The following is a 27,565-nucleotide window of genomic DNA, read 5'->3' on the forward strand; positions in this document are numbered from 1 at the left end:
GAGCCTCATAGGCACACTTCAGCCTCCTGAAGGGAGGAGAAGTTTGACTTAGATACTTATCTCAGTGCTTTCTGCTTCATAAACATCTCTGCTGTGCTCAGGCATTAAACTCTCCAGGCTGGGAGGCACTCGGATGAAGACCAGGGGAATAGCTCAGTGTCTTGGAGAGAGACAGAAAGATGTTTCTGGTAGTGAATGATCTCCCTGTCTTCCCTTTCTATAGTGCTTCCAGAGTTACTAACGATGCAGTTGTCACAGCACAATCATGAGCTTTGTTTCCTTGGGTAAACCAGATTAAAAAGAAAAGAGGGAATAATAATAAAAGAAAAAAAAAAAAGACCTTTGAAATTCTTTTTTAAATTAAATGTGCTCATCTGCTTGAGATGAGCCTGTGGGTTGATCTTTCAGAAATAGTGCTTTCTGTTCCACAGGAATCTATAGGAGCTCTGTGGTGTGGAGGAGGTAAACAGGAAACACTCCCAAAGCAGGAGGGCCGAAATGGTCAGGCATGGGTTTAAAAAATAAACAAACTACACTCCCCTTTTGTAATGCATAATGCATAATTACCTGGTGAAACTCATTGCCACAGGACAATGTGGAGGACAAAAATATAAGCAAGCTTCTGTGCATGGGCATTATTTACACCAAGTCTTGTTACACTGAGGATGGTTAACGCTTGCTCTCTGGCTGTCTGTTCACTGGATGCACCACCCTTTTGGATTTTTTTTCTGTTGTCTAATTTGAACCTCCCAAGCCAGATTGTGGCTGTTGGTCACTGTGTCGCCATCTTCCACTGTTGAGAAGAGGCTGACTCTGTCATCTTTGTACCTCACCTTGAAGTAGCTGTAGGCTGCTATCAGTTCATCCCTTAGACCCCACTGTTGAGACAGCTTCTCCATAAGCCCCAACTTTACCAACTTCCAGAGGATCCTGTGCATTGAGTCCAACCAGGCCTCACTCCTCAGAAACGCAGAAGGTTCCCAATCGATAGAGCTGTTGTTATCTCCTGCCTCTGCACCACACAGCAATTAGTGCCTGTGGTTCTGATGTATATGAAGAGGCTGCAACATGGATCCCAGGACCCAGGAACCACACGCCTTTGCAAAAAGTAGTGAGTAAAACTCACCACCATGTGTTGCTTCAGGTGGGACGCTGGTGAAAAGTCTGCAAGGGGAGGATGCAGACCAGCAACATTAGCTTATGTCAAGCTGCTTTCTGAGATGCAAGCTGAGATCTCAACATGGCATTGAGATCCATCAGTGCTGCAGCTCTCAGGGGAAATCCACTCTTCAAGTTATCCTGGGTTCTTTTTCATGATGCCTGTCTTACTACAGATGATTCAGGGAAGAATGAAGTACACCAGGATTATTAACGTTTCTTTAATTAGTAACAGAAAAAAAAATGTTTGGACTTCTACTGATTATTTTACACAGAAAATATTGGAATGATGCATCAGGTGGTTTTGTGTCCATTTTGCTCTGGTTTATTTCCATTTAAAAATATACATCTGGTACACAAGATTAAAAAAAAATAGATTTTCACAACAAAATAAGTGCTTTGAGCACTAAAAATTCACTTGTGCACTTTAACGTTGGCCTAAATATTTACATTTTCTAGCCACATCCCCTCCCTACCCCAAAAATGGGCAAGGCCCAGATTATAAATATCAGCTGTGTCTGGTATACAAAACTTTCCCAGAAAAAGGGCAGGAAATACAAACATAACAATGCTGTGGCTCAGACAATTTGATTTCAACTCCCTAAAAACAGAAAAAAAAAAAAAAAAGACTTCAACTCTTGTCAAAAGAAAAATGGCACAGGGAACACAACACTAGTTATTGGGCATTGCAAGCAGAAGGGGAAGAAATTTTGAGATGTGATACCTTTCAGGGGAATAATGGCACAGACCAGGTAGCAGTAGTATGCTTTCAAAAGGTCAAAAAGGTTTAAGAAGGACTGATCTTGCTTTTTTGGAAGAACATTGTAGATTAGATGTCTCTTAAAATCCTTCTCCACATGATTTACTATGCTATAGGGTTGGATAATGGAAAAACAACAATTTCTGCAGCCAGCATCTGTTGATCTTGAGCCAAGAAAACATGTCAGGAAATGCTGACGTGTTGAAAATGTTGTTTTCTGGCAACAGTTCCTTTCCACCACTTCCTGAGTCTCTTCTCAGGTAGACTGTGCTGATCACACTGAAAAGTGGCCTAGTTCACCTCCTCTGTCATGGGGCCACCTTGCCATTAGTCCAAGCAGTGTTGGATGCATCTTAGAACATCACGAAGTCCCCTCTGCCAAGAGTGAAATATCCTTTGCAGGGAAAAATGGTCCCTTTGGTAAAGCACAAATTAGGGCAGAAGGAAGGACATTCACAGCTCATGGTTAAAAATGGTACATCAGGAACTAACCACATGAAGGCAGCTGGGATCAAACGTCACCAACTTTGCAGAGCTGATCTCAGATGTTATCACAAACCCACTGCATGTGGGAAAGGTAGCAGGCATTACTCGGTAGCCAAGGTCACAGCTGCTCACAGGGCAGGAATCACTAATAAAACATTTGGAGATCAGTGTAGCTGAGGACAAAACAAGAGGAAAGGTAGCTGAAGGGATGTTATCAGACATGGGATTGAGTCTTAGAAACCAGAGTGTGCAAAAGTCAACCAAACTTGTCTCAATCTCCAGTAAGTCAGTGGCTTTCTAAGACAGGAGCCATACAACAGAGACTGGGATCTATTAAAAAAAAAAAAATCTGTCCAGAGATGCTTGGCAGTCTTAGGATTCAGCCCTGGCCTGAAGAGGCTCTTCTGCAGTGTTCATAGTTCATTGAGTTGAAATGCCCAGAGCGAGTCCTTGGGAAAAGGTTTCCCACCACAGGGTGTCTTGTCCCATCAGACTCCAAATGAGCTGGCTGAGTTCGCCTGCCAAAATGGTTCAGTGGCAAATTCGTTCTGTCATTTCTTTCTGCATTGAAGGAGAAGAGAAAAGAAAGAAACAGTAAGCGCAAAAGACAGGTTTTAGTAGACTGACATGTGAGGCAGTTTGGCAGGTGTCCAAAAACAACCCAGGGAAGCAACCGTGGGAGTCTTGGGGAGTGTTTCTCTATTTCCCATGCCAGCCCTCCTGGGAACTGCTCTGCCTCAGCAGCTCCTTCCTGGCATCCTCCTCGGTCTCTGTAGCACAAGGTTATTTTGGCCATGCCCTAGCTTTGAGAGCAGTCCAAGGAAAGAGCATTGGCTGAGATGTTGAAAGATCCAGGTCCTGCTCCTGACTCAGCTGCAGAGCAGCCAGACAAGGTGGTGCCGCTCTCAGAGCCTCCGTTTGCAGCTGCCTAGGAAGACGGGACATGGAGCTGCTCCTGGCTCTAGCTCCAGGAGGTGACAACAGCTCACCCAAAGGACCTGCGGTTTTGGCAGGGGATCCCATGGTCACACTGCAACGCAAATGAGTGCTAATAACAGAGGGCCACAGAAACCTCTTGTGAGAGCGAGCCCTGTTTAGGCTAACAGACAGTTGTCTTTAGCCAGGATGGCGTCATGGTAGCTGCATTAGGAAGGTGCCCAGCTTTCAGCTGGTGGAAGATGGTATTTGTCCTTGCCTTAAGGAGCTCAACTAATAGCTTGCAAATCACGTACATTGCTGCAGTGAGGAAAGTCTGTGATTCTCTCATCAGATTTATGGCTTGTGAATCTTCGTGTGCACACAGGCCCCCTCTCACACCCCAGAGAAAGGTTTGCACATTAAAATGTACTCCCAAAATAGATCTGAAGTAGGACTGGTCTGCAGAGAAGGAAGGATGCAACTCTGAAAAAAAGAGAAGTAGGAAAGTAGGATGACCCTTCAGTAACCCTATAAAAGGCCCTTTAGTGATATAACCAAGGGGGACAGATGCTGCAATCTCAGATCTTCAGTGCTGAGAGCTTTGTTTTTAAAATCCATCCGGGGAGAGTGGCAAAGAGAGGGCTTCTCTGTAGGAGTAACATGCAAAATCACTGGAGTGCAGAATCCTGCCATCAAATGAAAAGCCGATGCTCTGCCACAAAACCATGTTGCAAACGGGAAGTGTTTGCAAACATCTCGGAAGGAGAAAGAAGAGGGGGGGTGAGAAGACTGTGAACATCCTCTTGCAACAGCATCCAGCCCATCCCACTAGCACAGCATCACACACAAAAGCAGCCTTGAATAGGATGGGTTGGAGTGGCCAGTGGACTGCCAAGCTGCCTGCGAGCTCTTCAGGCTGGCCCCAAATGTCCAAGGCATTCATCAGACTCCGGAAATCCCCACAGCTCTGCTTTAGTACGTAACCAGCTGGGCCTCTGCCAGTGCTGCTGCCCGGCACCGTGACCTGCCCTTGTCAAGGAAGCAAGTGCACGGCTTCTCTCTGCCCCCATATTTCTTGATTTGTTAAGAGTGAATCACTGCCTTTCACTAGTTCTGCCTGTACAAAGGATCTCTATCTCATTCGCAGCTCCCAAGATTTGCTGCTAAGAAATCACATCCCAAAAAAGCTTGACAAAAGGGAAACTGAGGCAGCAAAGGGAGATTCAGCCAGAGGCAAGCTTATACACAATCCCTGTAATTTTTCTAAGCTATTTGGGCATAACAGGACATTTTCTGGCTGGGGAGGTGCTGGTTTTCTCTTTCTTCTTACTCCTAAATCTGAAAACTGGGGCTCCTCAGTAGAAAGCCAACATCTGGAAAGCTCCATCCATAATACAGCACTCAGACCTGCTGTCCTGCTCCAGATGTGCTCCCTCCGCATGCTTGGTGGCTTTCCATAGTCACATGCAGGGAACGGGCACCTCTGCAGACAGGAGTCTCCTCTGTCATCGGATTCATGTGGACTAACTCTGGTCATCTAAATGCAAGGTTAGGACAGTTGTCTGGGCTCATAAGGCAGTCAAGACAGACTGAACCTCTCAAGGACAGTTCATCTCATCCCTACTGAGAGATTATAGCCTTTCCACAAACCTTGAGAACTTGGAAAAACTAAACTCTGCAGTCTTAGCCTAAAATGAAGGCAGATGCAATGCACTGTCTGTCTTTGCTTAAGTGTCAAACCAACTGACGAATCCTTCAGGACTTAAAAACACTTAGGAGCAGGGCAACAGCTATGGTGCAGCCCAGTGAGAAGGGGAATGAGCAAAGCAAGTCACTAGTGCTCTGCCCTGGGCTGGGGAGAGTAACTAGCCACAGGAAAGTGGACTGAGGTCAGGTGTAAAGTGCTGCAGAGGTTGGATGTTACTCTTTGTGCATCTTCACAGCTGCTGCTGAAGCAAAGCCAGAACAGCATGAACACCGGGCTCCCTGCATGCTCCACAGCACAATGAACTGGAGCCACACCAGGCTCCTGGGGGGCTCATTGGGGAGCCCCTGGGATGTGCATGAAGAAACTTCCCATTACTGCTTTCCCTGCCTGCAGCAGAGAGGAATGCTGTTGCAAGCTACTGGATCAATCCTAACTCATGCAGACTTGGGGACTGATGGCAGTATCAAGCTGCAGCCTCCCTGGGGTAAGAGCATGGCCAGAAGGACCATTTTCAGTTTTTGAAAATTGTTCATAAGCTGCAGCAACTTTTCCCTCCCTCCTCAACTCAGCATTGCATCCTGGACAGAGCTGTCCTCTGGTGGCAGGACACTCTCATACACACCTACAGCAAGATGTTGCCTGAGGGAAGGAGATCTCCCATGTGGTTGGGTCTGCTTGGGGCTTGGATGCCAGGCAATGAGCACACCAAGAAATGAGACACAGATAGACCAGAGGTAAATGTGTCTCATTTCCTTGTAGTTTAACCCTGGTTGCATCACACAGGAAAATCTGTTCATCTTAGATTCATCCAGACCCATAAATCATCTCATGTTGCATGTGAGTCACTGGCATTGAAAGCTTATTTAGCAATGTCAGCCTCTGCTTTGGCTATTAGGTGCTAATTATTTACATTAGCAAGCATCAGTCAAAGGAGATGACACCATTATGGGCTGTATATCAATGCTAAAGAAGTTTGTCATGAGGAGCAGTGGTGAGGAAGACTTAACAGATGACGGAGTGATGCTGAGCTGCCATTTTCTGGAGCTGAGGGCCATTGTGATAATACAGGTCACAATCAAACTCTACAAAGTAATTAATGTAGATGTTGTTGTCATTCAAATCTCCCCTGATTAGATCATCATCTCTCAATCACCCCAAATTGTGATCAGAGCAGACAGGCAGCAAATTGACTGAGACAAATGAAAGCAGAGAAGGAGTAAAGCACTTAGGGGCAGGGGCATCCCCCCTACCCCGCTCCCAGATACTTCTAACAGGCAGCTCATGCTGGGACTTTTCTCAGCTCTTTCTCTCTCTGGGATTAAATCCTCTTGGTCTTCCCTGGCTCTCTGCTGCCGGATACAACCTTTTCTGCAACCCAGCCCTTATCATAGCACAGTAACTACTGGGTTCCCTATTAATTCTTATCCCCGTTGCAAAATGTCCTCCCGAGGTCAGACCACACTGAACCTTGCCTGTGACACACTTGGCTCTCTTACAAAACTAACTATGTGCATTTTCTAGTTTATGTGCCCGGGCTGTCTGACCTCTGCTTCCCACCAGTCCTGCTGTTTTCAAGGACTCTCACTCTCTGCCTGGCTAATTGCTTCCCAAGGGAGGCTGCAGAGAAACTTGGAGCTCCAGCGAGGCCTCTCCAGCTTGGCCTCTATAGCTGTTGTCTGGAGCTGCATGTCCTGTTGGGGCTTGCCTTCCTGCAGCCTCATTGTAATTCACACTAGGATCTCAAGGAAGGACCTTAGTCTGCTAATAGGAAAACTCAAGACTGTGGAGAGGAGACTTGGGCTCAGATCTGACCCCTGAAAGCCATGTGGACACAGCTGACTGGAAACACTTTGATGTGCAAATTGCATTAGGGCTACCAAGACAGTATAGAGGGACACTATGTTACGGTGGTCCTGAGAATACTGAAGAGCAATTCATAGACATAGCAGCAGAGGCAAAGTTTAAGGAGGGTTTTCAAAGGGTAAAGGGTTTTCTCTGTTGCTGGGAAGTTCTCTCTCAGAAGACTAAGGCTGATGGTTACAGGACAGAAAACATGGGTGTGCTTCTGAGGTAGAGTAGCTGAAAGAGTCCAGAGAGGGTGACTGCAATGCTCAGAGTCCAGCCCCCACCTGAATCTACCAGTGCTCTGTTCAGCCCATGCCACTCTCACCTCCTCCACCTCCCCATCCCTGGGGCATCCTTACCAAAGGCTCCAGTTCCCGATGGTCAACAAGGCTGAACTCCCTGATGAAGTAGTAAAAGTGCTTGTAGCAGGTGTTGACGTGAGCCTCAGCACCCATGTTGATGATGCTGTCAAAGTGGTGGATGTAGACATGGACAAAGACACGGAAGAGGCGGGTGAGGATCTTAGTGCAAACTTGCTGGAACTGCCTGGGGAAGGGAACACCTGCAAAGCAGAAGCAAGTTGGAAGCCATTTGACCATTTCCAAAAAAACCAGCTAGCATTTAAATGTCACTGTCACACTTAACAGGCAGTCATAGATGATGAGGAAGTATTCCCTTGGCTAATGTCAAGGGTGACAGCTACATTGGGGCAATCTGCCATCTAGCTCTCCCCACATACTTCCTCATTGCCTAACTAGCAATTTCACACAGGCATGGTCTGAGGATTTGGGGAGTTGCCCTAGGAGAGAAGATTTCTCATCCAGTGGAGGAGGCCACATCTCTCCACATATGGCTCTATCCAGAGCAATCTGGCAGAGAGAATCCTTCTGCCTTCTCTCCCTGCCTTTCCCCTACAAGCCTGTGCAGGCACAGCATAAGTCAAATTATATTTACCCAGGTCCATAAACAAAACTAAACCTCCTCCCAGCAGAAAAGATACCTTCCCTGGTCCTCTGAATCAAAAGCATGGTTCATACTGTTTTTCTTCCTCCACCCACCCTCAAATGTCACTTCTGATGCATCAGCAGAAACAGGTGGAGTTTCTACATTTTTTCCTGATCCTTGTTTCAAACAAATGTCTCATTAAAACAGGAAGAAATTGCCCATCTTAATGATGCTTAGGCTGTAATTTCATTGCACCTGTATGATGCTCCCTCCTGAGATATCCTCCCAGGTTGTTCAAGAATGGGACCCACCACACATTGCTCTATACTTTTAGCCTTGTCCCACACAATTTTGGGGACACAAGGATGCAATTTCGTACTCTACATTTCCATCCTTGTCTTAATGCACTGCTATCACAGTGAAAATCTCAGAGGTGTGATACTGTCAGTGTCAGCAAGCCTGGGGTAAATCTCTAGAGGAAACATGTCTTTGAAACCCTGAACATATTTTTGGGGAGGAGGAAAATGAAACAACCGGAATTTGTTTTCCTGAAGCTTCTTCCTCTCCCCTGAGCAATTCAATGCAAATTTGCAAAGAACAAAATAAAAACCTCCCTTCCCACGGTTGTATCAGCCTCCTCCCTTAGCTTCTTATTAATGCAGCACATCATAACCTCTTAAAAATCTTTCCAAATAATCTCTGCTCAACCATGGCCAGCTCACACATTTTGCGCTGTGGAAAGCATCAGCAAATCTCTTAACTAAAAAAATTAAAAATGGTAATTTTAATCTTTGAATCTTTCTCATCAGCCTCACTAGGCAATTAAACTATTTTTCCCAAAGGCTCCTGGCAGTTTTGTTTCCCAGCAGTAGTGCCATGCCCCTCTCCTCTGTGGGTGGCAAACGCAAAGGATCTGTCCTTCCAACATCATGCATGCAGCCTGTGTTTTCAACGGCCAGGGTTCGGCAGGTGCTGGGTTCAGTATCGCACCGCTCGTAAGAGAAAAACGATCGGTGGTCTAAAAGAGAGCCACCCTCAGCCCAGCCCAGTCTCACTCTGCTTTGTGCACAGCGTGGGTGCAGCAGGCAGGGCAGAAGCTCGTGTGCCAATGCCACAGGTGGATGTCCCAGCCACCGCTTGGAGGAGGACACGTATCTCGGCTCAGCGTCACACAAACACAGAGCGGTGGTTTTGAGACTGATTCACAGCCGCTGCTCTGTATAACCATGAGCACGCTGCAGCCCCAGGGCTGCTCCGGCAGCAAGGACCTCGGCATGACCTGTTTCACTGCTGGCTCTAACAGATCCCGTTAGGACTTTCTGGGAAAGGTGTTCATATCTGGCAAAGTACAACCAGGCTCTCCCCATGCCAGCAGATGAGAGATGGTACTGGAGATCTGCTTCTCCCCTGCACCCTTGACTGTGGGGCTCTCCTTGCCTGCCAGTCTGATAAGGGCAGGGATGAGAGAGAGATCTCCATGTTTCCTTGCAGTCAGGAGGGACATGATGCTTTATCAACGACTTCATTTGAGCTTTTTGCACTGAGTGAGAACTTGCGGAGCAAATAAAAGCCATAATCACCCAGCTGGGGACTCAGACATGCCATCAGGGTGGCCCCTGCAGACCAGCTTTGAAGAACCAGTCAAGAAACATCTTTTTTAATAAAGAAAAATTAATCACGGCAAGTAATTTCTGATGAGCGCACATTGCCGGGCCCCGGCTGGGGAATACACAGTTCTGAACAGCCTGTCTCCCTGGGACTAGAGGCAAGCAGTCGCTGCTGGGAACTCAGCAAGGTGCCAGCAGGCAGACAGCAACGTGTTTGTTGCCACCAGTTTGTCACGCATCCCACTTGCCTAGTGCCTCCTCTGGTCAAAGGAGGCCATGAGGAAGAAATCAGACCTGACCAGCCACGGGAGTTTATCACCAAACTGCAAAGACTGATAGTGAAGGAAAGCAGCAAACCTCAACCCAGTCCTGAGCAGAGAAAGAAATAAAATCAGACAGTGAACAGCAGATCAAAAGGATCTCAGACTCCCAGGGCTGATACCATCTATGGTCCAGATACTGCTGTTAGATGAGCCACCTTCAGAGCTGGCAGATGGTGACAAGTGGCTTTCCACTGCTTTTGTCCTGAGGTTAGCCAAGAACTGTCTTGTTCTATAAATCAGTTACCAGCAAATCTTCATGGACATGCTGGCAGCTGAGAGAGTTAGAGGGGAGACACCTCCAGCTACATCCTGGGTTCTCCAAAAGCAGCTCTGCATCAGGGAACAGAGATTTGGCATAAATAATAGAATCATAGCACAGTTTGAGTTGCAAGGGACCTTTAAAGGTCATCTAGTCCAAATCTCGTGGCCATCAGCAACTATGGGAGCTGCTGAGCTATCCTATACCTAATGATGTCTGGAAAGATATCATCAAGCTGCCAGCACCCATAAGTACCCTTCTGGGCTACCCCACCACTGTGCTTTCACATGAACCCCGCAGCAGCATCAGATGCTGGGAGGTGAAGCTGGGCTGCTCTTCTTTGTGTCCATCACAAGGTGTCAGTGTGTGGCCATCCCCTTCAGACATGGCCAGGCTGTAGCGGTGGCTGGCTGTCACTAGTGGACCTCCACAGGTCACCCATCACCCTACCACATCATGACACCACCACCCACTATGGTCCTTTGGGTCCAGGGATCACTGGGGTCCGGCTCTGGCTCCTTCTCCCCACATCACCCCTCTCACTCGCACACATGCCCAGGGCAGAGCACAACTCTGGGCCATCGGGTCCTGTTCCTCTCCCTGTGCTGCAGCCACGTCTGCGCCTCCTGTGCCAGGACCCTCAGTACAGGCTGCGGATGCTCGACTGGACCCCGCGTCTGGCACGGGGGCCTGCGCCAGTTGATCAAAGCGCTTCCCCACGGGAAGGAAGCAGGGCGGATATCTGATAAGCAGGTTGCCTCCTCCAGCAGCAGTCGTGCCTCGCTGCTGATCTCCGGTGGCTTGGAAAGCAACCCACAGCAGCCCCGGCAGGCACTGGCCACATTGGTGAGGAGGTGGAGAAATTCCCCAACCCCTCGCCCAGAGCTGAAAGGAAAGGGCTCTCCAGTAAAGGCTGCATCTGACCAACCCCGGGGAGAGCAGCAGAAAGATCCGGCGTAAATAGGGCTTGCCCTGGGTCACGGCTGCTGGCGCAGCGGATGCCCAGCAGACAATGCGTGCGACATCCTCTCCAGCACGCGAGGGGACACGGCGAGAGCAGGCTGTGCCTCCTCCCTGCAGCCAGGCGCGCATCACAGCCAGCACGTCCCAGCACGGGGAAGGCCCTGAGACGGGGATCTCGGCACTGGCCGCACACCTATCCCACCCCTGCAGATGTTTAGCTTTAAACCGAGCAGCCAGGTCCCTGTACGTTCACGTTGGAGCTGTCCTGGCTGCTAGGAGGGGTCACTGTGACAGCAAGAGGGGAGCAATGGGGCCCGTTCCCCAAGCACGGAGGGTGGCAGGCTGCTCCCTTTGCGGTTCCCACCTCCCTGCCAGGCTGGGTCAGGCAGAGCAGCGTTAGAGCTGGCAGCAGAGAGACCCCAGTAGCGGCCGGTGCGCCGATAAGCGGCACTTGGGAGTGGGGCAGTGGTGGCCCTTGCTTGGGGGATTCCCTCCATCTCGGAGCTGGTGCATCGTGGAACAAACCAGCAGGAGTAGCAACTTGGTGAGATGAAGGGATGAGGCTGGTGGGACTGACCCTGCGTGGCTGAGATGACCTGTTAGCAGGAGTATGGCAGGCCAGGGCAAAGTCAGGATGGAGCCCCAAGTTTTGACAAACCACCCTGGCAGGGTGGTGCTGCTTGGGTTTGCCTCACCCTCCCCAGCCTTACACACATACGGGGACCCAGCAACGCCATGCCAGTGCATCCCACTGATGCCGGTCCCAGCTGCCTCAAGGGACAGCAGAACGCCACAAAACCCACCTGGGCTGACTTAAAGGCATTCAAATTACCTTTACATTTTATTCACCAGTGATTACCATCCAGCAACCCTGGAGCAGCAAACCCACAATCTGGCAGGCAGTAGCCCCACTCTGACTCTTCTTGCATGATGAGTGACGAGAAGGGGGCCACAGGATGCAATGTGAGCTTGCTCAGATGCTGGGAAAAAGATTTATACACAAGGTCAGCTCTTCTCCTCCACCCGTGATCAGAAGCGTGTGCTACCCAGACGCTGCGCACAGACCAGACAGCCGGTGGCTGGGAGCATCGCCTGTCCAAGGGCAGAAATGCAGCCCAGGGCCAGGAGGAGTGAAGCAGAGCAGCCATCCACGGTGGCGGAAAAGGGAGAGCCTTACCCATGCTCCAAGCCAGGGCAAAAGCTGTAAGTACAGCAGGTACAATTTCACTCCCTGTAATGCAGCCAGGGCTGTGGCGAGCGGCGTGACTCACAGCCCTGATATGAATTAGTACCTTCAGTTTATCTCGGATGTTTTGCTTGAAAACCCCAAGATGTGATTTAATGCTCCGAGAAATCTGTTTTCCCCACTCTGTGCTGATTGCTTCAAAACATAAGGAAACGATGTGGGACCACGTGTAAAAGGAAATGAAAATGAGAGGTAACAAAGTGCCTGCGCTTACGGTAAGGGACTGCGAATGGCTCTTGGATCTCTCCTGCCATCTCTCCCGTCCCTAACCCTCACGCTCCAGCCAATTTAATTTTTTCATGATGAATCAGTACTGGGAAGCTATTTTGCTTCTTGGCAATTGTATTTTTTTCCTCCGCAAAAGCAGTAATTCAATGAATTATGTGATGAATTATTGTTGTTGTCATTATTTCTCAATTCCATTTTGGCCACCGTGGTTTTTGGTGATTAATTTTTTCCTAAAAATAAGTCTTTAAAGCCCCGTTTAAAACTAATGGCATGGTGGCAGCTGCAAGCTGGTGTGGTGTTAATTTTGGAAGAAAATAGGCAGAAAAAAAAAAGACAAATCATGTAAAAAATAGCCAGCTGAGAAAAAGGCAATAATTAGCTGAATTCAGAACATTTTTCTTCTGTTATTACAGGGAGAAAGTATCGGATAATTTCACACCAAGTTTTCTCTTTTTTTTGTAATTGTTTTGGGACCACTCTTGAATGGCAGAGCTTGAGTTTTGAAAAGCTTTCCAAGAACTGTTCCAAAATCTCCTGTGACTGATGCTCTGTAGAGCTGCAGGCATATTTGGCAGAGAACGTGGGGTGTTTCCGGCGCTGGGTCTGGTCCAAACCCTGCGTCCTCACTGATTTAATAACGGAGAGGTTTCAGCAGCCGCGATGGTGCTGACGTAGGACGCTTGGCTTTGTGCAACCAGCAGCCTGATGCTGGGCTGACTGGTACAGAAGCAGCTGGCTGCCACGGGCCCTGCAAACCCCATCCACCCAACCCTTCTCCCCGGTGTGCTACTGCCCAGCAGCAGCTCCCTAAAACCAGGCACCACGGGGCAGAACGATTACCGGGAGGAGCCGATTTTTTCCAGGTCATAATTTGTTCATGTGGCCACTCACTGAAGAAATCTACTGATATAGTTTTACCAGCTGGTAAAAATACACCTGTAGAATCATTTATTCTTCTCCCTGCATGGGAACAATGCTTATTCTCCATTTAAATGTATTTTTCAGGACAGCTACATTGGTTGGAACAGTGGAAACAAAGCGCTAGCACATGCAAACTGATATGGGTCGTCTGGGAAAGCTGCTGCTGCTGTAGATTTATAGCGATTAGGTTGGCATAGCTCACCCCATGCAGGGATTCGTCTTGACCAGCAGACAAACAGGTTTCCACTCCAGGGGAAGGATTATATAGCAAAGCCTTTAAGTGGGACTGAGCCCTACAGGTGGATTTCCCTGGGGATGGGGAAGATGCAGTACCTCCCCCTGACCCTTGCTGTGGTATGCAGAGGGCTTGGCAGCCCCCCCCAGCCCCATTAAACCACCACAGGGATTTTCTACCAGTGCAAGCGTGCCATCCGAGGGCTGCAGTCCTGCTGTGACTCTGCCAGGTCACAAGCTGTCTGCTGGCATTGGGCTCCCTTGCTGCTGTTTCAGATGACAGCTGCCCCTCTGGCCTCGCTGCAGAGCCGGCACAAGCTCTGCATCACGCAGCTTGGCTAAACCAAATGTGTTTGTCAACCGGGTCGCTCTGCTTGCCTCCCACCTCTGACATGTGCTGAAGGACCAGATGCTTTAGTGGTGCAAATCAGCCCAGCTCTGCTCCGGCCAATGAAGTTGTGCCCATTTGCCCCAGCCAAGGTCTCCCCCATGATGCCAAAGGACCCTGTAAGTCCACAAGGCAGTGAACCATCTTTGCTCATTTCCAGCTGAGCCTCTCATCCCAGGGTGAAGGATTTCCCCCTTCTGACCCATGAGATACCTCTCCCTTAACTGTCAGGACAGCCATGAGCAAGCCCTGCTGAATCATGTGCCGCTTCAGGCTTTGTAGCTTTTGGATGGAGAAGGATGCTGAGGTTAGCCTCAGGCAACATTAGCAAGTTTGGGGAACACTTACTGTTTCTAAAAAAAGAAACGAAAATAGAAAAGTCTGTTTTGTCTGTGGTCAGGTAGCCTTAGCCAGGGAAATCTTTGTGCTGGGACAGTTTTATTGCATATGGCAAAGAGGGGCCAGGAGGGAAAGCTGAGATACACACAGCTCATGAAACACCTGCTGAGACGGTGGTCAGCCATGCCGGTGGATCTCTCTGGTACAAGCAGGAGTGGAACAAACCTTCAGGCTAAATCCTATCTCTGCTGCTAATACTGAAGAGCCTCAGCGCGACTCCAAAGCATGAAATTATTATAATTTCCCCATTGCCTCATCAGACTCCTTTCCCTTACTTAAACCAGCTCAGATCTTCCCTGTGTCCTTTTGGTGCCTTATTCCCCTTGTCCTGGGTCTTTTCCCAAGGGGATGGCTCTCTAGGAGGGAGGCTGAGCATCTCCGTTTGCTCGCCCTGGCCACTGTCCCCGAGCCCTGCGTCCCTCCCTGCTGCGCGTCCCCCAGCCTCCCCCGTCATCCGGTGTGGTGACGAGGAGCAGCCCGTCAGGAACCGGCGGACGTGACATTTCCCTTCGGCCAAACACCTCCATCTTCTGAAATGCCAGAGCTGCCGAGCAATTACCCAGCGCACAAGGCAGGCCAGTGAAAGGCAGTTAATTGGGGACACACTGACAACAAAGTGCCACGGGCTCCCTCCTCCCCCTGCCTCCCACAACAGCCTTTCATGCCTTTTAAAGTGCAATCTCAGGCTAAGCTCCCTTTCGCGTGTGTGAGGCCAGAACCACCAAGACACGCCGGCAAGGGGACTGAAGTCACTCGGGGACACGAGGGTCCCCGCAACAAAGGGGCTTGGAAGAGGGACCCTGGGAATGGCTTTGGATGAGAAAAAAATGGGTTTGCCCCATGACCGCCTGCAGCCTGCCCAGATCTCACCCTGAACTGCCCCCACACCAAAACAAAAGGAGAAGTGGAAACCAGAGGCACCAGCCGTTCCTCCCCACATCGGGATGTGTTACACCTCGGAGGGAGAAGTGCCAGAAATGGAGTGAAAACCAGCAGGGCCACGACTGTACTTGGCTTTTGCACCTCAGACGGAGACATGGGAGAGGGGAGGGTGCTGCGATGCCCCCATCCCTCCGTGGCTGCCTGCTTTCTGCGGTGTTAAGACTCCCTGTAGCCCCGACTCCCCAGAGCAGCTTTCAAGCAACATCACATCCCAAATCCCACCTGAAAGGCATGGAATTGGACCAGGACACCGTCCTTTCTGGCTGGAGGGAAAACGGAATAAATCCACATCTGCATCCCTGCTTTTAATGGTGCGCAGAACTTCTCCTTGGGAACAAGCCGCCTCGGGAAGAAGATGACAGAGCCTACCCTGTGGCTGCCGTTTTGCCCCTTGGCAACAGCGAGGCTGTGCCCAGCTGCAGCCAGAATCAATGGGGACTTTGTTGTCCCCAGCTAGGGACTGGGGCTGCCGGCACGGAGCATCCTGCGCCGACGCTGTCAGCCAGCCACACTTCCAGCCTCCTCCGTCTGCGGGGATGCAGGGAGCCCACTGAGCCCACGAGGGAGGGATGACTCCATGGCACAGCAAATGCCCCTGGTGAATCCCAGGGGCTGACTCTCCCGTGCGCCCCAAAGGCAGCCTGTCTGCCTGTCCTGCGGCACAAGGATCCGGCACTGCATTACCCGGCCTGCCCCAGACCGCTGGCGAGGGGAAGGCGGCAGCAATTGCCTGCAGGTCTTGGCCAACACATCAGCTGCAACCCTTGAACTCATCTCCCCAAACAACAAGAAAGCAGCTAAGTAGCAGGGCTAATATCAGCCCTGGCAGCTGCCGAGCACTGCAGGTCAGCAGCAGAGGGGTTAGTTTGCAAGCTGTGTTGCCTTTGGCAGCTGCTGCAAGCTCGTAAGGCCAAACTTTTTAAAGGGGTGCATCGTACACCCTGGGGGTTGGCAGCTGCAAAGGCCAGATCCTGGGGACAGGCATCTCTGCTCAGGCGATGCCTCAGCTAAATAGCAAGATGTGATGTATAATCAGGGCTGAGATGAATTATCAGAGGTAGAAAGGAGCTGAGAAGTGAAGCAGCAAGCGGAATGAGGGTTAGACCTTGGGACCATGAACCTACCTGGAAAACCAGAAAGAAATTGAGTTGATTAGTTGAGAGAAGAGCACGGTGCAGGGGTGTGATGACCACCTCTAACCAGCCCTGTGGCTCAGCTCCTTGAGGAAGGGCAAGGAAGCTGATCACCTACCAGCCTTCATTTCTCACAAGCACAGAATACTTGGAAAAAGTTCAAGCACAGAAAAGGAGAACATTGTTTTCCACATCCCCTAGGAGCACGACAAGGAATCCCGAGCTCAATTTGCAGCAAAGGGGTGCGGGACAGACACTGAGGAACACCTGGAACGGGAAAGGCCACGATCCTTGGGATTGCAAAGTTTGGCAACACCAACCCTGAGGTGCACCAGTGGCTTGGGAACCTGCACCGGTTACAATCCCAGCCTTCTCACAAGAACCAGAGCACACTCACCTATCCTGGTGGGGAAGATGTCCTCGTTGTTAATGAGCATCTCGATCCAGTCCATCAGCATACACATGTACTGCGGAGCTGACAGCTTGGTCGGCTTCTTGTATTTGCTATCGTCCTGCCACCTGTACTCGTACTTGAGTCCACCGGACATGATGGGGCAGCTCTTTTCCGTGCAATACTCCGACATGGTGCCATAGATGAGGTTGATGCGGTTGAAGAAGTCCACCACGTGCACAGCGATCCAGTCGTTGATGCTCTCTCCGGGAGGCAGCTGCACCACTGCTTTCAGGTCCAGCCCAGACTTGAGGGAGGCCTGGGCTTTCTTGTACAGCTCGAAGCGCTGGGTGCCCGGCTCAAACTTCTTTCGGGGACGAAACGTTTTGTCTTTGTTGAAGACTTGCTTGAGACACAACGCCATTGTGGGCAGGGCCAGCAAGGGTGAGGACAGAGGCTCGGTGCAATGTGAAACCCAAGGCTGGGATCTTCAGGGGTGGAGGTTCCTGGGAGGAGAAAGAGACAAATTTCAGTCACATATGAAGCCAGCTGCACGTGGGGGCACACTCCCAGGGACAAGTTTGCACCAGGATGCTGGCTGGCCCTGCTGCTCTTGCAGCACATTGGGACAGAAATTTGGGGTGAGCTCCTGGCCCCTCCACACCCACCAGGGTGACCTGGAGCCACTGCTGACACCTCAGACAGCAGCTCCTGGCACCAGAGAGGGCAAGCATCACCACACGCACCCCGTGCAAGGCTTGATGGCAGACAGACCCCATCCTCCCTCCCGAGCACGCCAGGAGCTCAGCAGACTTCAGCCGGCCTCTTACCTCCCAGGCTTTTATCAATAACTGCTGCAATAAACTGAGAGCCGCGATATCAGCAGAGTTCACCAGCCTGGGCAGTCCCAACCTGGTAGCCCTTTCCTCCTCCGGCAAAGGGGAAACATCCTTTTCCCAGGAATTTCTCAGTACAAATAACCCCCGACCCTGCCACGGTGGCTGGTGAGCGATGCCCTGGGGACCGTGCTGCGACCGCAGCTGGCTGCTGGTTCACACAGCCCCAGCGCCGAGATCAATGGGAAAAGGGGGGATTATTTTTGTTGTTCTGCCCCGTGTGTTTGTCCAAAAGAACAAAACCTGCATCCGAAGGAGGGAAACGGCAGCCCAGCACAGCGACGTGCCAGGATGCGGCCCTCCAGGCATGCACACAATGCACACAGGAGCCGTTGGGGTGACGAGCTGATGCTTCGGGTGACTCGACTCGGTCTGGAAGTCACAGCTCAGCAAAGTGCTGAGCTCACCCCTTCCTGCCCGCGGTTAGCAGCACAGACAAGGGCTGCGGTATTTCCCTTTTTTTTCCTTTTCCTCCCTGAAGCTTCAGTGGAAACCCCATCCGTCCCAGGCTGTCCCGCACAGGCTGAAATTGTGCATTTCGTTACCTGCATGCATCACCAGTGGTGGCAACGAGATCAAGGCCCCCTTGTGCTAAATGCTAATGAGGCTTAGGGAAGAGAAAGTCCTCCAACAGCCTCCCCCTGACAGGAGGAGATGGAGAAAGAGTTAAAAAAAAGGAAGAAAAAGATTCACGGAAAGGGGAAGTGACTTACCCAAAGTCACGAGCAGGAGGGAATGATGCCTAAGCAAAACTTGGATGCATATTCATCGTTAAAAAGACAGCTTTTAGCAAAAAGCTTGCTAAATAAACTCTCTTTTCTAAACTTAGTCCCGAGCCACAGGCAGATCCTATTTTGCCCAGGAGAGACCAGCTAAACACCTTGCAAGAGAAACCCTGTGCTCCCCTCAAAGCCCACCTACTGAGGCATCACTGGAAGACAGCAGGACCTAGTGATCGCCCCAAGCACGGGCAGGATCTGCCCCGTGGGGATTTCTACACCACAACCAGCATGTGGCTGTGGGGGGAAAACCCTGGCGTGGGTGCAAACCCCGGTGTGGGGGGAAACCCCAGCACCAGTGCCATTAGGGCACTAACCACAGCCTTTCCCACAGGCTGGAGCGTTGCTTTGCCACCATTATGTAGCTCACAGCATGGTGGTACCAAACCCCACCACGCTCTGCTGTACCCAGGTACAACAAGACCTGAAACCATATGTTATTAGGTGCTTTTTTGCCCCACGGAAGGGGTCACAGTCATCACACAATGTTATGCAGTACGACTTTAATACTGGGGTATCTGCAAACCTTCCCCACCTCGTGTTGCTGGGTGGGATTTTAATAGCTCCAGCCCCATTGTCCTCATTTATTGCCAGAGGGCAATGACTGGGGGATGCTTCTTGGATGCTTTTTCCTCCCCTGCCCCAAGCAGCTGGCTCCAACCATGTCAAAGAGCTTGTTCCCCACTTCAAAAAAAGCACAAGCTCTCCAAAATGCCAACTGATGGAGGGAGCCGGCACCACGTCATGACTCCTACTTGTCCCGAGGGGAAGGGTCTCTGGTACGGCAGCCCCGAGGGAGCGCAGCGGAGGCGAGGGGACTCTCGGCACAGCGAGGCTGTAAAGAAAAGCCCTTATCTGGGGCTTCCCACCCGGCTGTCACATACTCAAGGCACATCCTGTTGATAACACCTCTAAAAAAAGCCTCCCAGGGAGTCTGCTAATGCATAACAGTTTCTAAAATATGTACATATACATACATATGTATTTATATATAACTACTGCAATGGGGATCCTACTCCAGTAACATAGGAAGTGCCAGTGGGGCATCCAGCAGGGTCTGCCCGTATAGAGGTAGGTGTGATGGGGCTGAGCAGTGCCCGGCCCTGCAGCCAGCGTGGGAGGGAGGGGGCCAGCAGCACCTTTGGTGCTTTTCGCCCCCCCCGCAAAGGACTTATCACCAACTGGCTCTGCCACCAAGCCAGGACATGGGGCTGCCACTACTGAACCAGGACATGGGGCTGTCACTGCCTTGCTGCTGTCCGTACCCTCATCCATGGATGATTTTTCCTCTCTCTCTCTCCTGTCACCAGCCAGTGGCAGAGGGCTCTGGCTGAAACATAAAGGCCATTAAAATAAGCAAAAATGAACAATTGTGCCCCTAACAAGAAGTCAGGATTTCCCCATCTGACACTTGGCAGCTTCCCAGGACAGGGATGATGCAGAACCTACTAATGGTCCTGCAGCTCCCTCATCCCCGTCCCAGCCAGTCCAAGACTCCAGACAAAGCTGAGCAGCCCCTTTGCCCAGCACCCAAATAAAGTCCAGTGACTGCCACCCTGCAGGGCTGGAAGGGCATCGCACGGCACCATGACAAGCCTGTGTCCTCAGTCTCTTTGCCAGCTAGACGGAGGGTGAACAACTCAATTATCCCTGTTAGACTGGACCGATCCCACCAGGTCACACAGTCCCTCTGGGCGAACATCAGTACAGACAGGGACTAGGATCTAACCTAGGAGGTTTCCCTGGGATTTCAGCAAGGCAAGTCGTGCCAACAGACCTTTCTCCGTGTCACTGTTTCTGCTGGCCTCAGCTCCATTCGCTCTGCTCCAAGAGCTATTGCTGTTTGCAGGCTCTTCCATGCAGAGACTGGGTTGTTCTGGGGTGATAAGAAGCCACCCTGGCAGATGATATCCCATCAAATGTGTCAGTTGCAGGGGCCATCAGCAGTGAAGTCAGTTCTCCATGAATACAGGGGGGGGTTCCCTTGTTCCTGTGCCTCACACTGCAAGTCCTCTGCAAATATTGAGCCACTCACTGGGAAATAAGCTCTGCATCTCATCTCCTGAAGCCAGACCTATAACTCATCCCACAACTGCATCTCTGCGTCATCCACAACTGGATCTCTGTGTTACCCTGCAAGCTGTTCTCACTCATCAGGCAGGTGGGAATGTGCTTCATGCTTCAGTACTGAATAAAACACCAGTTTAAAAAAAAAAAAAAAAAAAAAGAGAGCAATAAACCTGCTAAACATCTGCCAGGTTTTTCCTACCATGCATCTGTTAGAGATTCCCGGGAATGGGGGAGCAAAACTCGTCACTGCCCAAGTGCTCGGAACAGACTTGTCCCCCGAGCCCACAGGACGCCAGCATGGCACTGCAGCCTCCCTGCTCCCCAGCCAGCAGTGCACGCCGGAGTAAGGCGAGCGGTTTTGCTTTCGGGATCCTTGCCAGCATCGCTACCAAATTACCAAGTCATTAAAAAGCCTTGTCAATCTTTACTGGAGAAAAATGTTCTCCAGAAGTTAAATTTAAGACAAAGCCAAAAACACATCCTGGGATTTACGACCCGAAGAAGCAGAGGCAGGCGCTGCGCCAAAGAACAGATTTGTTCTCTACTTCGCCCCAAAGCTTTCATTGCCCAGAGAGATTGATGTGCAGGGAAGGATGTGAGCAGCGTAGGGAGGGAGCTGCACGGAGGCCAGGACCAAGGCTTGAAATATCAGCTATGGCCCTTGCAGCTGGGGCACTGAGATGGGACATACCGCCTTGGAGCAAACAAACAGGCTTTGCAAAGTCACTGATGCCTCAGTTTCCCCTCAGGCAGGGACCCAGCATCTGCCCCTGCTTTCTGGGAAGAAAAGCAAAGTCCTTTGGGAACGGACCTGGACACATCCCGAGTTTAACTGGTGGAAAAGGGCATCAGCAGTGAACGCAAGACCAGGCTTTCCCACTGTCCACCTTTATCCGACTCGGCTGGTACTCTTCCATCACTGGCCAAGTATTTGGGACAGATCCATGTAAAGAGATGGAAAATGGGAGAACTTCCAAGGTTTAGCTGCAGCGCGGAGTTCAGCTGAGCCTGATGTTCAGGGCTGTCGCGTTCCTGGAAATCACGCTGTGGTCCACTGGGGCTTGGGGTGGGACAGGAGACCCATCCAAGTTCAAATTGCCGCCCGCGCTGCCTGTTTTGGGAAATCCGAAGGGCGAGCTGCCATTCAACAAGCTTAGGCAGCAGCTTCCTACGACATGACCGTACACGTCCCGCTGCCGGCCCGTGCCGGCGGGGCCTGGACCGCTGCCGCAGCGGCAGCCTGCAGGTCTCTGCCTTCGGTTCCCACGTGCAAACATCAAAGCTTCCCCCGAGAGGAGCCTTGGCAAAGGCTGCAACCCCACTTCGCCGCGCCGCAGTTCCCATCACGGGGTGGTGCCGGCACCCCAGGGGCTCACACGTCCCTTTCTGAAGCATCTGCAAACCCCCAAATCAGACCTCGTCCCGCTCCTGGGAGCAGACAGGGCGTGAAGCGGGTGGCTGTGGAGCCGGAGACTTTCTCCGCTGTCACCCCGTGTCCCTGCCGAGGATGGTCGGAGGAGGATAAGCGAAGCTGCCGGGTGGAAAGATGCCGCCGCTTCCCATGGGACACCCACGCCATGGCATGCTCAGTGCTTACCCCCATCCACGCTCCCAAAATAGCTTCGGCTTTGCAGAGGGCTGGCTACAAACCCAGCTGAGCGGCCGCAAAACCCCGTCCACAGCTGGGAAGGCTGCTGGCTTCAGTCCTGCCCCTGTTTTTACCAGCAGCTTCAGAAGCAAAACTCAGTCGGGTTTAGCAAGAACCAAATGAGCACAGGGTTAAGCTCTGCAAGGGCAAGGCAGAGCCACTGCTGGGGATGTAGCAGGCAGAGACACGTGAAAAACTGATTTCCTAGATTGCTGGCAGGTCCAGGGATGAAAGGAAATGAACTGGATGGGGGATGTAAGTTCAGGGTCAAACTAAGCCACTAATTTCAGATTTGAGGGTTGTTTTGTTTTTTTACTTAAGCTTCTTTTTTTTTTTTTTTTTCTTTTTTTATCATTTGAAAACCACAGAGGAACACGGCAAGGCAAAGGCTTTGTTGTAAATTAAAAACAACTCTGAAAGGTCTGTTTAGAAACTGGCAAAACAAAAGGGGAAAGCAGGCAGAGCAGCGGGAGGGGGGCTTCCTCCCCCCTAGTCCTGCAGGCACGAGGCAAGGTCATTAAAGAAAACCTCCGGTTTTGACCCCAAATAAGCTTTAGTCAGAAACTCAGCAGGAATGATCAGTCAGACACACCACTGTCTCCAAAGTGATGGGCACCGGGGACAGTCCCGTGCTCCCTGCCTCAGTTTCCCCAATTTCAAAACTCTCTCCCTCCCCAGCCTGCCTTTATATTAAGGGCTGCAAAAGCAAAGGCTTCATGGGGAAAAGCGCTTTGCAAGTGCCCCTGGGAAGCATTAGTGATCGTGGAGGTTAAGGAGAGAGGAAGGCTCTGACACCGGCACCTCCCGTGGCCCCAGTGCCAAGCGCATCCTCTCTGGACCCGGCCCGAGACAGTTACACACTCACACAAGCATCTGACTGCAAACCACAGGCAGCCGCTTCAGCAGCACGCTCCAACCCTCGCCGGTGGTGCAACGGCCGGGAAGCACAACGAGGGGTCCAACACCATGGGCAATCCGCAGGGAGACTCCGGCTCCCGCTACTTTAGGAAGCACAGATCCACGTGGCTCCAGGCACCATAGAGAAAAGTGTAGGTTAAATACTACCAGCTCTGCAAATCCCCCTCGGGCTTCCCCGGGGCATCTTGCCTTCGGCCACTCAGATGTCTGCTTGTGCTTCCCTGCTTTAGGGGATTCCCTTCTCCCCACCACAGGCAGCGTAAAAGTCCCGTCCTGCCCCATCCCTGGAAGAGGAACAGGGCAGGCATCAGCTCAGCTACTGTCTGCCAGAGCCCCGAAACATCCAGCCAGCCTCCAGATGGACAGTCTGATCAGAAACCAGCTGGCCCTGGGGCTCGGCTGGCTTTTTGCGGCTTCTAGGAAGCGTTACTGTCTGGCTGCTGACTCGACAGCCCCGTCTCCGCGTTCCTTTCAAGCTCCAGAGAAGTCCCATTGCAAAGTTCGGTCTTCAACCTGCCCAAGAGCATCTTTGCAACCAGGGCTTCTTCTTGGTGGACTTGCACCCCAAAGACCAAGGCTGCTTCTCCGGAGCAACCCTTGAACTGCAGCCACCCCAGCCCCAATCCAGGCAGGGGCTGTGGGTGCATGATGCTCCCAGGGAAGGGAACATAGGCCCTCTTTTCCAGCCTTTGCGATAGCCGTGTCTGGTTTTAATCGTCTAAGGAAGCCGAGCTACAGAAGGAAGATGCTGGGGAGCACGGTCTTGGGGTGCTGGCCCCGCTCCCTCAATGCTTCCTGCTGGAGCCAAGCCCCAGCTGGGCTGTCCGTGAGAAACGGGGTTATTGGCTGCCGATCCCAAATATAACCCAAACGATGGAAAATTCCAGGAAACGAGCCAAGACAAGATGCCGGGAGGGGGATCAAGGCCCCGCACGCGGGCTGGGGGAGCTGCAGAGAAGCCCTGAGCTCTCAGCGGCGTCTCCCTGCCGCCAAACCCTCCTTGCGCAAACCCCCCCCCCAGTGCCACGGAGACCCACAAGAGGGGTGAGCGTCCTCCGAGGCAGCCCCTGAGCACCCCAGCACCCATCTCCGGAGCAGGCACCTCCAGAGGAGCAGCAGGACTCAGCCCCCCGCTCCCCGGCCGGGGAGCCGCGCTGGTGCTTCCCCTGGCTCGCCTGGCGCTCGGAAATCCCCAGCTCATGCAAAACGGACCCAGCACAGCTTCCAGGAAGGGGACCGCACACACCTTGGCTTGCCCCCCTCCTGTCCCCACTGTCCCCTCGCTCTGTCCAGCTCCTTGCCCTACCTCCCTGCCACACCACCGGCAAAGCAGCAGCTCCCTGGGGACCACAGCCTGGCCCAAAGGCACCGAAAAAGTTTTTACTGAGTCACCCAAGATGCCTCCAAGCAGAAAAGCAAAGCCCCATCTCTCCAGGCTAGGGGCAGCGCGTCCAGTTCATTGTAGGGGTGATATGCAGTAGAGCTGGGAGCTTTTTGGAGGTACCTCATTCCCGGGGGCTGGGATGTCGCTGCTGCCACCAGTGACTTGCTGGGAGTCCTGCAAAGAGGTGTCCAATGGCCTCCACGGTGCCCAACTGCTCTGGTTCAGTCCCAAGGGTGATTACTGCACCGTCAGAGCTGTAATCCCAAACACCGGGAGCTCCAGGCCTGCGAGCTCAGGGAAGAAGATGAGAGGAGATAAACCAGCTGCTGAAAACCCATCTCCACCCAGTTCCCCCCACCCACAACTTTCCACCCTCCCTCCGACACGGGCAAAGCCGCTGCTGGGACTGTCCCACCTGGGAAACGGGTGTCTGCCCACGCCGTGTGCTGCCTTCCCCTGCGGGTCCCCCCTTCCCCTGCACACCGCCGGCCATCTGCACTAATCCCTGCCCCACCGCCAGCGGCTCCCGGACCCTCCCGCATCCCCGAAACAGGCTCCCTTGGTATTTATACACTGGCAGCTGAGCTGAGACACGCTGGAGGAAGGGGAAGAGCCTTCTGCAGGCGTCCGTGCCCCGGCTGCGCGAAGGATTGCTCCTTCCCAGGCTAACCCAAACCAGCTCTTGCCCAACCCATGCTTAAAAGCACCCCAGAAGCATCCTCAGGGGTGCAGCGCTGGCTTTTTCCACCCCGAGGACTCACCTCATCCCCTGGCACGCCTGGCTTCCAGCCCCAAATCCCTCCGCTGCACTTTCTGCTCTTACTGAGGAAAAAAAAAAAAAAAAAAAAAAAAAAAAATGAAGAAGAAAAAAGTCCAAGCCAGGCTCCCCGTCGGGACTGTCGGCGGTTTGGGGATGGCAGCGGCAGGGAGAGCCGCCGCGCTCCGGCACTCGCCGGGGTTTCGTTAGAGAAACTCGGGGCCGAGGGTTTTTCTCCGTCGGGTGATGTCACATCCTGACCCCACCGGCAGCTCCAGCTGTCCCTGGAAAACCCGCTGGGAAGCCGGCCCGCCGGCCCCCGCCAGCCGCCGCACTGGGCACACACGCTCACGGGTGGGCACCCACACCCACACCCACGCACCATTCCTGGGTGCTGAGGTCCTTTTTGGTGCGCAGCTCCCGCGCCGCTGGCTGGCTCCCAGCTTTCACGGGACGGCAGCGCGCTGGGGGAAAGGAGATGAAATCCTGCAGTATTTCTCCCCCCGCTGCCCCCCCCCGTCTTTTGCACAGTCCCTCTCCCTTCATCCTTCCCCCCTCTGCACGCACGCAAAAATCAGCCAGAGGTTTCAGTGCCAGGCCAAGCTGGACGCCATCCAAAACAGAAAAGCCAGAGAAAGGGGAAAGAAAAAAAAAAAAACAAACCAGAAAAACTTTTCGCTGCACAGAGCAGACTTACTTTCTGTCGGCCTCGGAGGTGGGGTGAGTTCTGAAGCGCGTTGTGGTATTTAAATACGGCTCGGCGAAAGCAAGCCTGCGCCAGCACGCTCAGCGCCGAGCGGAGCAGCCAGCCAGCCAGCGTGGGATGGCTCGGCGCGGGCCGGGACTCTGCTTCGGGGTCAGAATCCTGGGTGGGGATGTAAAACCGGTGGTGCACCCCACGCGTCACGCTCACGGGTGTTGCAGCGGGGCAGGAGCACGGCCGCGGCGCTCACGGTCCCCTTCTGGCACGGCTGCGTGTCTTTCCCAGGGGAGCAGCCTGGCTCAGCCGCGGCGAGGTGGGATGCTAGCCTTGCGGGAAACGACTGCAAATCGTTTGGCACCGGGACGGTTCTGGTGAGGGAAGCGTTTCTAGGCTTCGCTTAAATGTGTGCGAAACTCAGGTTCAGCCAAGTATTTGCAGGTGATAGGGCGAGCTGGGGAGCGGGGCGCAGGGCGAGGCGGGGGTAAGGAGCAGCAGGAGTGTGAGAAAGGAAACCACAAACCCAGCAGGCTGAGACGGCAGGAGGATCTGGCCACTGGGTACATTTGCATGAAGCAGGAGGGTTTAGGATGAGGGTTTGCCTCCCTAAACCCCGCCTGGCTTCCCCTTCTGCTGCGGCCATGGATTTACCGTCAGACCCCATGCAGACTGTGCATCCAGTAGGACACATCTCTGCAGGATCCGGACTGCTTCCCCTGTAACGAGGCTTCTCAGCTACAGGTGATGCCAGGGTTTGCCCTTGAGGCACAACGTTCAGAGGCGGTCTTTAAAAATAAAGTTACGGGCCCGGCCATGGCAAACACCCTCGATTATTCAGCAGCCTCCCAGAGCAGACAGCCAGGAGGGAGCTCAGCCCGGGCCCAGCAAGGCATCTGCTCGCCTTTCCTCCCTCTCTCTGCGCTGGTGCAAGGCCCAGCACAGCACTGGTTTTGTGCAGGTGCAATAGAAACTATTCGTCACCTGCAGCAGCATCTTATTAGGAGCAAAGAAGACATCGAAGGGCCCATAGCATCAGCCAGCAGCTGCTAGCGGATCGCTTTGGGCCAGAACCAGAGGGAATCGGGGTTTGCACACCCCAGCAGGCCCTTGCTTTCCTGCCTGTCCCTATTTGGGAGATGGCTGAGATGTGTCACACCTGCCGCACGTTTCTGCAGAAAAGGTAAAACCTGGAGGCGAAGTGCCCTGCACACTCAGCTCTTGGGGCAGGAGAGAAGCACGAGCTGTCAAATTCATCTGTCCAGCTGCTTCCCACCACGATCATCAGCTAATTCAGTACAACAGCCCTAATCTCAAAAGCTCGGCTCTGTGTGTACATCCACCCCAGGATCTGCGGGCAGGTATATGGAAACAAGAGCCTTTTCCACGTCAGCCTTGCCCTGCTCCTGAGCAAATCTCTCACAGTCATTGCAGATAGTCTCAGGTTGAAGTAACACTAAAATCAGGATCCGGCTCAAGTAGCCCAGCAGACTCTTCCAGGCTGCTGGCAAACCAGCCCCACGCCTGGCTCCAGCAGATTCACGCAGCAACAGCAGCTCCGC

General features: G+C 52.4%; 1 protein-coding gene across 6 annotated transcripts; it reads right to left on the reverse strand.

Annotated features, from left to right (window-relative positions):
* Positions 1 to 1,365: 1,365 nt before the first annotated feature.
* MOB3C (MOB kinase activator 3C) lies at positions 1,366 to 26,470 on the reverse strand. Of its 6 annotated transcripts, none has more exons than XM_030033916.2 (6): positions 26,004 to 26,470; positions 25,311 to 25,371; positions 24,670 to 24,833; positions 16,861 to 17,360; positions 7,235 to 7,437; positions 1,366 to 2,965 (listed from the first exon to the last, which is right to left on the reverse strand). In XM_030033916.2, the coding sequence occupies exons 4-6, from the start codon at positions 17,276 to 17,278 to the stop codon at positions 2,936 to 2,938; spliced, it is 651 nt and encodes a 216-aa protein (XP_029889776.1). In that variant the 5' UTR covers positions 17,279 to 17,360; positions 24,670 to 24,833; positions 25,311 to 25,371; positions 26,004 to 26,470; the 3' UTR covers positions 1,366 to 2,935. The 6 variants fall into 6 exon arrangements, with proteins under 6 accessions (XP_029889776.1, XP_029889775.1, XP_029889777.1 ...); XM_030033915.2 differs by having other exon boundaries at positions 24,670 to 24,840; XM_030033917.2 differs by lacking the exon at positions 26,004 to 26,470 and adding an exon at positions 25,689 to 25,710.
* Between the last annotated feature and the right edge of the window lie 1,095 nt (positions 26,471 to 27,565).

Source organism: Aquila chrysaetos, chromosome 12 (genome assembly GCF_900496995.4).
Source record: "Aquila chrysaetos chrysaetos chromosome 12, bAquChr1.4, whole genome shotgun sequence".
Classification (NCBI taxonomy): Eukaryota; Metazoa; Chordata; class Aves; order Accipitriformes; family Accipitridae; genus Aquila; species Aquila chrysaetos.

Coding starts and splice junctions, on each gene's coding strand:
- MOB3C (XM_030033916.2), bottom strand. CDS start 17,278: ATGGCGTTGTGTCTCAAGCAAGTCTTCAACAAAGACAAAACGTTTCGT. Junction 7,438..16,860: donor CATCTTCCCCACCAGGATAG/GTGAGTGTGCTC, acceptor TCTGCTTTGCAG/GTGTTCCCTTCCCCAGGCAG. Junction 2,966..7,234: donor ATCGGGAACTGGAGCCTTTG/GTAAGGATGCCC, acceptor CCTTCAATGCAG/AAAGAAATGACAGAACGAAT.